The sequence below is a fragment of the Mastomys coucha genome, unplaced genomic scaffold (genome assembly GCF_008632895.1).
Source record: "Mastomys coucha isolate ucsf_1 unplaced genomic scaffold, UCSF_Mcou_1 pScaffold15, whole genome shotgun sequence".
Lineage (NCBI taxonomy): Eukaryota > Metazoa > Chordata > Mammalia > Rodentia > Muridae > Mastomys > Mastomys coucha.
The window spans coordinates 143,118,225-143,128,833 of record NW_022196897.1 but is presented as its reverse complement, the minus strand read 5'-3'; the positions used below and the strand labels follow the sequence as shown (position 1 = coordinate 143,128,833).

At 38.9% G+C, this 10,609-nt stretch overlaps 1 protein-coding gene across 2 annotated transcripts in view; it reads left to right on the top strand.

Annotated features, from left to right (window-relative positions):
• Rbl1 (RB transcriptional corepressor like 1) overlaps nucleotides 1–10,609 on the top strand; it is a 60,855-nt gene that overhangs the window by 2,405 nt on the left and 47,841 nt on the right. For both annotated transcript variants that reach the window (XM_031372540.1, XM_031372539.1), the window contains exons 2-7: nucleotides 2,584–2,717; nucleotides 5,684–5,884; nucleotides 6,223–6,287; nucleotides 6,379–6,507; nucleotides 6,611–6,771; nucleotides 9,887–9,936. In XM_031372540.1, coding sequence (XP_031228400.1) covers nucleotides 2,584–2,717; nucleotides 5,684–5,884; nucleotides 6,223–6,287; nucleotides 6,379–6,507; nucleotides 6,611–6,771; nucleotides 9,887–9,936 — 740 coding nt within the window. The remainder of the gene's footprint in view (nucleotides 1–2,583; nucleotides 2,718–5,683; nucleotides 5,885–6,222; nucleotides 6,288–6,378; nucleotides 6,508–6,610; nucleotides 6,772–9,886; nucleotides 9,937–10,609) is intronic.

Genomic DNA, 10,609 nt, shown 5'->3' with positions numbered 1-10,609 from the left:
TTTTTTTTTTTTTAATACTCCCTGAAAAAGCATTCTGGTCTCACAGGCCTTATTTGATCTCCTCAGATAAGCATGTTCAAATACAATGTGTGTCCACGTCACTGAAACTAGACGCTTGTTTCAAATTCTTTTTTTTTTCCTTTGTGTTTTCAAGACAGGGTTTCTCTGTGTAGCCCTGGCTGTCCTGGAACTCACTCTGTAGACCAGGCTGGCCTCAAACTCAGAAATCTACCTGCCTCTGCCTCCCAAGTGCTGGGATTAAAGGGGTGCGCCACCACTGCCTAGCTTCTCTTCTATTCTTATAGCCTATATATTTTTTTTATCAATTACAGAGAATAGTTTCTTTTCTTAACTTTAGACTTGGAGATTTAGAACTGCCTTTGATTTTGTTGTTTTGTTGTTTTAGGCACTCTACCATCGAGGTATATTTCCAACCCTGACACAAAAAAATTTCTAAATAAAATTTTAATTTATAATGGGGACCCTTGCCTTGGTGTATGTGTGAAGGTTAGAGAACAACTCCTGTGGAGTTAATTCTCTCCTTCTATGTTTACATGGGTTCTAGGGATCACTGTGAGGGCTTCAGGCTTCCACAGCAAGTGCCATCTCTCCAGCCCAGCATCTGTACTTTGATCTAGTCTTCCCATTTTCCTTGAGATTATATGATTACATCATTCTTCCTGTCCCTTTCCCCTCTCCAGCCTCTCCCATGTACTTCCCCTTTGTGCTCTCTCAAATCCATGGCCATTTTCTTTATTGTTGTTCCGTGTGTGTGTGTGTGTGTGTGTGTGTGTGTGTGTGTAGTCCCAGTATGAATCCAGTATTGATACTGTAGAAGCCAAAGCCCTTGGACCAGACCAAAGACTCAATGCAATGAACATTTGCAAGTAAAGCTGTTTAGGCAAAAGGATATACTGTGTGACATACCACAGCTTACATGACAAAAGGGTTATTTGGGAATGGGGGATGGATTTGGTAGTTTTTGTTTGTTTTCTTTAGGGGAGGCTTGCAATGGTCTGTATGTGTATTTCTAAACACGTGAATACAGCCTGCTTGGTGTATATGTTTATGTTTTCTGGGCTGAGCGTTTGATGCTGGAGAACTAATTGTGCTCTTTCTCTTTCTCTCAGCATCCTTACTTGTCTGTAGTTCTTTATCTAGGTTCTCCTTTCCACATTAGCAGGTCCTCAGTTGCCATCAGGTCTTCAGTTGCCATCCTTGTTCAAGTCTTGTTTAGACAACTATGTTGGTGTCTGCATCTATAATTCTTTTTTTTGTAAGATTTATTTATTATTATACATGTACACTGTAGCTGACTTCAGACGCACCAGAAGAGGGCATCAGATCTCATTATGGGTGGTTGTGAGCCACCATGTGGTTGCTGGGATTTGAACTCAGGACCTTTGGAAGAGCAGTCTGCTCTTACCTGCTGAGCCATCTCGCCAGCCCGCATCTATAATTCTTAATCTTTAAACTTCAACTGTATTTCATTCAGTCATGAGATGTTTTCAGTTTGAAGACATTTGAAGCCAAAAGCAGAATATTAAGTGTTGAATTACCAATCATTACTTTTTTTTAGAGCATGTAAACTGAGATACCTACAAATGGTAGAGAACTATGTTTAATAGTTTAAAGATAATTTACTATGGGTAAATAATGCCCCAAATCTTTACCTCATAAGAAATTACATCTGGGCTGGAGAGATGGCTTAGCAGGTAAGAGCACTGACTGCTCTTCCGAAGGTCCTGAGTTCAAATCCCAACAACCACATGGTGGCTCACAACCATCCGTAATGAGATCTGATGCCCTCTCCTGGAGTGTCTGAAGACAGCTATAGTGTACTCACATAAAATAAACAAATAAATCTTTAAAAAAAAAAAAAAGAAATTACATCTTCCTTCATATTGTAGATATTAATATATTATTATATATCAATTTATTAACATACTATGTGTTATGTTAATGTGATACATACTAATAATAAATATTAATATTTTTTGGCTATTAATACTTTTGGCATGTGACACCTTTGCTGACTTTCTACTCTTTTTTTCTTTTCTCTGCCAAATTGGTTAAAAAGAAGCATAAAACATAGAAAGGAATAAATATCATCAAGACTATGACTGTTGTTTTAAAACTGAGAAAGATGCCAGATGTGGCACATGCCTTTAATCTCAGTACTCAGGACGTAGAGGCAGGCAGGTCTCTGAATTTGAGGCCACCCTGGTCTACTTCAGAAGTAGTTCCAAGACAGCCAAGGCTACACAAAGAAACCTTGTCTTGAAAACAAAACAAAGCCAAAAATTGAGAAAAATAATACAAAGAGATTTTAGTAGAATTCTTTCAGTAAGATTAAATTTGGAATTAAGTAAGAGGTCTATTTTTAGATTAGAAATTTAGAAATTTTCTGATTTTTTTTTTTCATGCTATTTTTCTAAGAAGAAGAAGAATGTGGAGGTCTTTACTCGTGTTTGGGTTTGTATTAGCCATATTTTCTCAGGGTTTAGAGAAATGAAATTGTTAAGTTTTCTTCCAGACAAACATTTTAAGGTGTCTCTGTATTGTGTCTGTGCTGGCCTGCAGGGAGAAGTTATACATTGGCTGGCATGCTCTTTATATGTCGCTTGCCGCAAGAGCATCATTCCTACAGTGGGGAAGGGTGTCATGGAAGGAAACTGTGTCTCACTCACCAGGATACTACGGTCAGCTAAGTTAAGGTAAGACATTTTAAGTTTTCCAAATGTCTTAGAAGTACTCGATTTGGGCTAGAGAGGTGGCTCAATGGGTAGAGTATTCGCATGAGTGCCAGGTTTTAGTGATCTGGATCTTGGCACTGGGGGACCGAGGCAGGCCAATCCTGGGGGCTTGTTGGCTAGCCAGTCCAGTCAAAATGACACCTCTATCTCAAAAAATTAGAGTGGAGGTTGTGTAGAGATGGCCCAGTGCTTAAAAGGGCTTCCTTTTCCAGAGAACCTGAATTTGGTTCTCAGCACCCATGTCAGGGCGCTCTTTGTAACTACATTTCCAAGGGCTCGACACCTCCTCCTTGCCTTCATAGGCATCTGCTCAGACATGGCATACATACACACAAAGATAACTTTAAAAATAATTTAGAAAAATCAAGTGGAAATGTGATTGAGGGAGTTATTGAGTGTCATTCACTGGCTTCCACTTGTAGCCACATGAACAAGTGTGCACACACACACACACATGTGCACTCACACCACACATACTGACAGAAGCCTAACTTTCATTTTAGGCTTCAGTTTCTCTCATTCTAAGTGATCTGACTTTGTTCAGCCCCTAGTGTGTTACTGCATGTCCTTTTCAGTCAGATTCTGACACCAACCAGACTTCTGTTAAATAGATTTTAGCTCTCCCTTTACTTACTAATTTTTTTTTTTTTTTTAAGGGAAACAGTTTAAAGCTTTTGGAGAACTGCAGTGGTCCAGTCTCCCATTGCACCCTACTCACGTTGTCACTTTGTCATTCGGCATTAAGTGTCACGCGCTGGCGTTCTCTCTCAGTGTTTGTTACTTAATCGGTTCAGAATGTGCTGTATTCATTATAGCCTTTTATCCTAAAGTTGCCTTTCAGTGGTATTTTAATTAATTAGTTATTAACTTATGTTTGAGAGTGGATCCCAGTTCATAGCCCAGATCCAGGCTAGTATCAAAACTCTGGCTCCTGCTTCATTCTTCCAAATGGCCCAGTTATAAATGTGTGTTAGGTATTTCTTAAAGAACTGTTAATCAGGAACTTAACACAAACTTTTTTCATTTTTTTCACAAATATTTGTTATCCCTTTAATAAGGAATATTTCTGTAACTGTTGTCTCTTATGACATTATTGAGGTTATAGGCATGAGCCACCATCTTAATAATAACCAGTTATTATAAAGATTTAAAAAGTCATGTGGCCAGTGGTGAGAAAAAGATTGTCTATACAGCAGTGGCTTGGTTTTGCATAATTTAAAGTTACCCTAGCATAAATCTTCATTTTTATCAATGACAAATTGAGATCTAGTGAAGATTCTTTAATCATCTTGACTTTATTAATAAACCTAAATTTTTTTTTTAAATTAATGTGAACTGAGACTACATTCCAGAATGGGCTTTCATAGTTGCTTTCTTTTACTGTAGATACTGAGGGTTAGGACATAGACATGACCTCAGATAGTTTTACCAGTAACTCTCCCTCCCTCACCCAGAGGCGCCCATCAGCACGTGTCTGAATCTGGATTATTGCATTTCTTTGTCTCCTGCCCGGGTAAATAGTCCTGTTCAGTTGGCCAAGGACCAAGTAAAAGGTAGCACCAAGACTTACATAATGCTTAGTAGTGACAAGAAATCAAAATTAAGGAGTAAAAATCAACTGTGGCAGAAAAGAGGACAACATTGACAGGATGATCGAGTTGGCAACACCAGTGGGATGAAGATGGATGTAACATGCCACTGGTTGTCCTAAATATTTAAAATCATTCTATGCACTTTCCTGATTTTACACTTGTGTTTACTTAATTATAGGGAAACATCAGACAAATCCCAAATGAGGAACAATCAATTTTAAAGAGGACCAGGGTAATTGTAGATCTTATTAGAAGATGCTAACATTGGGCTGGATATATGGCTAAGTTGGTAGTGTGATTGCCTAGTGTGCATAAGTCCGTAGGCTTCATCCCAGGTTGTGTAGAAAAGCTGGCTAGTGTGGCATAAGCCTGTCATTCAAGCCCTGGGGTGATGGAGACAGGAAGATTAGACATTCAAGATTATCCTTGACTATGTAGCAAGTCCAAAGCCAGCCTGGGCTACATAGTACCTGTCTCTAAACAACAGAGTTATAGCTTCAAAAAACTAGATCAGTTCGTACAAGAGTTCTGGAGGTGGATGGCAATGGAGGCTTTACATGAGCGTATCAGATGCTACTGTAGACATTAAAATGGAAAATCTAATGCTGGGCATAGTGTGTCAGAGATAGAGAGCTGAGTTTTAAAGGTTGGGCATGTGCCTCTGTGGTGCAGTGCCTGCACATAATGAGTTGGATGTGATGAGACACGACATTTATCCTAGCACTCAGGAGGCTATGGCAGGGAGATCACAATTTCGAGGCCACTCTATTCATTTTTATCATCTGGTCAATGGTTCAAATCCAGCCTAGGGTACTTACGTACCAGGAAACTGCATCCCAATATCCAGCGAAGCTTGTTAAAGGAAGTAATTCTCAAAACTCCTATCCCAGTCTACCCCTTGCCAACACAGAGAAACCTGCCTCAAACAGACAAACAGAATGCAAACCCTTGAACACGACCCCTCCCACAGTAGTCTGGTGCTTTGTGAACTACTTTACATTTGGGAGACTTCTTTTTTCTTCACACTAACTCTATGAACCTATATGCTGTTGACTGACATAAACTACATGCAGCACATTGCCTCTGTGTAGTGGATGAAAGGATCAAGTCGGTGCTTTTATTGTCCACATCATAGAGGACTGCTGTCAGTTCTGTTTTCTCACTCCTGGAGATGCTCCTGGAACCAGTGTGGTTAGTAATGCTGGGAGTGGAAGTTTAAGCTGGGTTCTTTTTAATTTAGGTTTTAAAAACAAAGTCTTTTTAATCATGAAGCAAATGTCATTTTCAATTTGTTATATGGACTAATTTTAACGTTGCCATTTCTTTTTTTTAAAGCTTAATACAGTTTTTTAGTAAAATGAAGAAGTGGATGGATATGTCAAACCTACCACAAGAATTTCGTGAGCGGATAGAAAGGCTAGAAAGAAATTTTGAAGTATCTACTGTAATTTTTAAAAAATTTGAGCCCATCTTTTTAGATATCTTTCAAAATCCATATGAAGAGCTACCAAAGTTGCCACGGAGCAGAAAGCAGAGGTAAGACACTTAATCTTCTATTTTGTGATGCAGAATTATTAGGAGACTTTAATTTTCAAAGTCTGTATTTACCTTTCTGAAGAGACTTAAATTTCTTACAATTACTTATATTTCAAAATAAGGGTAAATACTTTTTCTTTAATCTGATTGTTGAATGCATCTTGGAAAGCTCGATGGAGCCTGCTTCTGAGCCGTCTGTCCGTCTGTCTGTCTGTCATCCCAAGTGGAAGTGTGCATGCGATTTGACCCTTTCATTTATATTTGCTCTCAATGCTTAGTGGGTTAGTGAGACCAAATAAAACAGTAAACAAAAACAAAACATTTTTTTTTCCTTTTAGGAGGATTCCCTGCAGTGTTAAGGATCTATTTAATTTCTGCTGGACACTCTTTGTTTACACCAAGGGTAAGTTAAACTCTCCGTGCTTTCTACTCTGGGATTTGGTGATTTTGGACATGAGAGGTTTCTGGATTTTAACTTTTCTCTCCTTATGAAGGTAATTTTCGTATGATTGGTGATGATTTAGTAAACTCATATCATTTACTTCTGTGCTGCTTGGACCTGATTTTTGCCAATGCTATAATGTGCCCAAATAGACGAGACTTGTTAAATCCATCATTTAAAGGTAAGATATTTATTTTTGAAAAGTTATTAGTAACTTTTAGAAAAAGTATAAAAATGGACTGTTCTTCTGTCCCTCCTGTTCCCTTCATGCTTTGTCATGCTAGGTTTACCATCTGATTTCCACGCTCCGGACTTCAGAGCTGCAGAAGAACCTCCCTGTATCATCGCTGTACTTTGTGACCTGCATGATGGACTTCTGGTAGAAGCAAAAGGGATAAAGGAGCATTACTTTAAGCCATATATTTCAAAACTCTTTGATAAGAAGGTACTAATAATTAAGATGTTTACGGGTCAGGAGCAACTTGACAGTAAAGAATCTTCTCGACATTCTAGGACTCGTGGTCAGATGTCTCAGGGCTGGGGCTAGACAGGTGGCTCTGACGTTAAGAGCACTTACTGCTCACACAGAAGACCCAGGTTCAATTCCCAGCACCCACATGGAAGCTCACAACTTCCTGTAACTTCAGGTTCCCGGGATCCAATGCGCTTGGGTCCCACTGCCTGCTGTGATACAACACACTCCTCTAGTCACACGAGAAACCAAGTTCTTGAAGAACATGCTGACATACTCGGATGTCATGTCAGGGAAATGCAGAGCCAGAGACTTTAAGGGGTTCTGACAGAAACCAGCCTTCTCCTGATACAGAATCATGGGATGCAGGACTTCAGAGTAAATGGATTGATTTCTGACAGAGTTGCAGTAGCTGCTGTCTACTAAATCTGTTGTAATATTATAAAAACAGTTGCTGTTTTTCTTCTTTTGGTTTTGTAAGACAGGGTCTTACTATTTAGCTCTGGCTGTCCTGAGAATCACTTTGTAGACCAGGCTGGCCTTGAAAGTCACAAATCTACCTGCCTTTGCCTTTCAAGAGTTAAAGGCTCAAGCCCTACAGTCAGACAAAACTATTGCTTTAGTTCCATGTAAATAAAGCAGAAAGCTATTTGCAGGCTACTTCCATACATTCTGAAATTTTTTTTAATGAATTGCTTTTACATTTCTGAATTAGTTTATCATGGAAGAATTATTAACATTTCTTGAACATTGTGTCACATAATTCTACAAGGCCTTGTCATTACTCTTCAGTAAAAGGATTTGGCTTAATTCATCATTGTGGTCTCCCACTGTGGTCTCCATTATTAGGAGATTTTTATTTATTTATTTGTTATTGTTGTTGTTTGGTTTTTGAAACAAGGTTTCTCTGTGTAACCTTGGCTGTTCTGGAACTAGTTCTGTAGACCAGGCTGGCCCCAAACTCATAGAGATCAACCTCTCTCTGCTTGCCAAGTGTTGGGATTAAAGATGTGTGCCACCACTGCCTGATTTAAAAAAAAAAAAAAAATTTAAGTATTATTATTGTGTATTCATGGATGTCTTTGTTTTTGTTTTTTGTTTTTTGTTTTGTTTTGTTTTTTCGAGACAGGTATAGCCCTATTTAGCTCTGGCTGTTCTGGAACTCACTCTGTAGACCAGGCTGGCCTCGAACTCAGAAATCTGGCTGCCTCTACTTCCCAAGTGCTGGGATTAAAGGCATGTGCCACCACCGCCTGGCTTGAATGTCTCTTGTGTATGTGATTGCACATGCCACAGCATGTGTGGAGGTCATAGGACAACTTTATGGAGTCAGTTCTTTGCTTCCTCCTTTAAGTGGGCTCCAGGCATCAAATCCAGCTTACCGGACTTGTGTGGCAGGTCCCTGTATCTGTTGAGCCACCTCCCAAGCCCGTGATATTTTCATTAGATACAGAGCCTTTCCTCATTTTTTGTCTTCTTCCATACTTTGTGTTTAGTCTTCTCTGTCATGGAGGATCCATAAATCATAACTTCACATCGCTATGTTTAACCTTTCCAGCAGAGTAAATGTTTACAGAATATATTGTACAGATGTAGTATACCCTGATCTGGTGACCCCACACATCATCTTGTGTGCATAACTGGCTATTATCTTGGCATAATTATTATAACAATTTGTTTCATTCCAGAAACAAAAACCATCATTCTGATTTTGAAAATACTTGGAGGCTAGTCAGATGTTCTGTATTGTAGGATTGGGCAGGATGGTATTTCAGCTCTAACGCCAGAGGTGTTGTATGGCTTGCAGGGTGATACTTTTTATCTTGTTGACAAGGAGCTAGCTATAGCAATTCAGGGTTGGAATTTCTCTGTTGTAAAGTATTACCAAGGAAATGATGGTCATCACTTTTAGGCTGGCAGTTCTGAAGTGTGTGTTCAGCTCTCTCCATTCCTATAAGTTGGACTCCTGCATTTTTATGCTGTGGCATAACATTAATCTAAGTATAAGCTATGGAACTACTGATAACTGTAGTTTCTTCTCACTAGTATAGGAGTCAAAGTGTTCCCTTCTCCTCATTGTGGTACTGAAGATCAAATCCAGGGTTGGGTAAATGCTAGGCTAGTATTGTACCACTGAGCTAACTACTCAACCCCTGAAATTCCTTTTAATTTTTTTGTTTGGTTGGTTTTTGTTGTTGTTTTGTTTTGTTTCGGATAAGGCAGATTCCTTGTGAAAAATTCCAAGCTAAGGACAACTTGAAAATAAATTAGGATATATTGGAACATTGTGCTGGCCAGGGAACAGCACCCTTTTTTAGCCATTTACGAATCATTTCTTGGGGTACCTTTATGCCTGAATAAGAAGGCGTGTTGATGATTGGAAAGACTAATCTGGAACACATCTGAGTTAGGAGATGCCAACAACTAACTGAATACCCAGGAGGTACAAACTCCCTTTGAAGTCATAATGCCTCTTGTCCTTAATAAGACTTTTACCCCTGATATTGTAGAGTTTACTGGAGTAGACAAGTGAGCATGGCAATTGCTGGGCAATGGTGGCGCATACCTTTAATCCCAGCACTTGGGAGGCAGAGGCCAGTGGATTTCTGAGTTCGAGGCTAGCCTGGTCTACAGAGTGAGTTCCAGGACAGCCAGGGCTACACAGACAAACCCTGTCTCGAAAAACCAAAACCAAACCAAACCAAACCAAAACAAAACAAAAAAACAAACAAAAAAAAAAAACAACCCCCCAAAAATATATATTTAATTAATTAATTTTATGTATGTGTATGCCCGAGTGTATATGTATGTGCGCCACATGTGTGTAAGATCACTCCAAGGTCAGAAGAGGCATTGAATCTTCTAGAACTGGAGTTACAGATGGTCGTGGACCACAATGTGGGTGCTAGGAACAGGATCCAGGTCCTTTGCAAGAGCAGCCAGTGCTGTTAACTGCTGAGCCATGTCTTGAGCTCCTGGTCTGAAATTTTTAATAATTTTTTACACGTGTTTTATATATATGTGAAAATATTTTTTAAATCTCATTTTTGTGTTTGTTAATATTCCCTAAATTATTTTTTGTTGGCAGATTTTAAAAGGTGAATGTCTCTTGGATCTTTCTAGTTTTACTGATAATAGGTAAGTATTTATAGATGGATGTGGTGATGCACACCTGTATGTAATGTCAGCACAGGGACATGGTGGCAGGAGATTCAGAAGTTGAAGACCAGCTTTGCTACATAGTGAGTTTGAGGACAGCCTAGGCTACATGAGATCATACAGATAGTAGGTAAATATCCAATCCAAACAGTGTACGGCACGTCGCAGTCTGGCAACAATGATATGTTGAAATTTGTTGACTGAAACATTAAATATAAGGGTAACTCCTTTATATTCATATTCTTGCTTTAATGCTATGGAATGGAATTGTCATTAAACCTTGTTGGCTAAATGCATTTATGAAACATTTGCATTTGAAACAATTATACTCTTGTGAGAACTCAGAAATACACAGAATACATCTATGTTTGATTTTTATATTCTTCTAATTAATGTTAGCAACTGAAAATTTCCTTCTCTCAAAGCCCCTCTTCTTTCCTCTGTGCTCAGGTGTTACTTTCTGTTCTTGAATTTATGTCACAGTTTTAAAATTAAATATATATAGTCTGCTTTGCCTGGCACTTCAAGGTAAGTGACTGCTGTGACTGTCATGAATGCTCATAAGCAGGTAGGAACCTCTGAGTGTCTTAGATAAGTGAAGGTGATGAAAATGCAGAGTCATCATTAGGAACCTCTGAGCGTCTTAGATAAG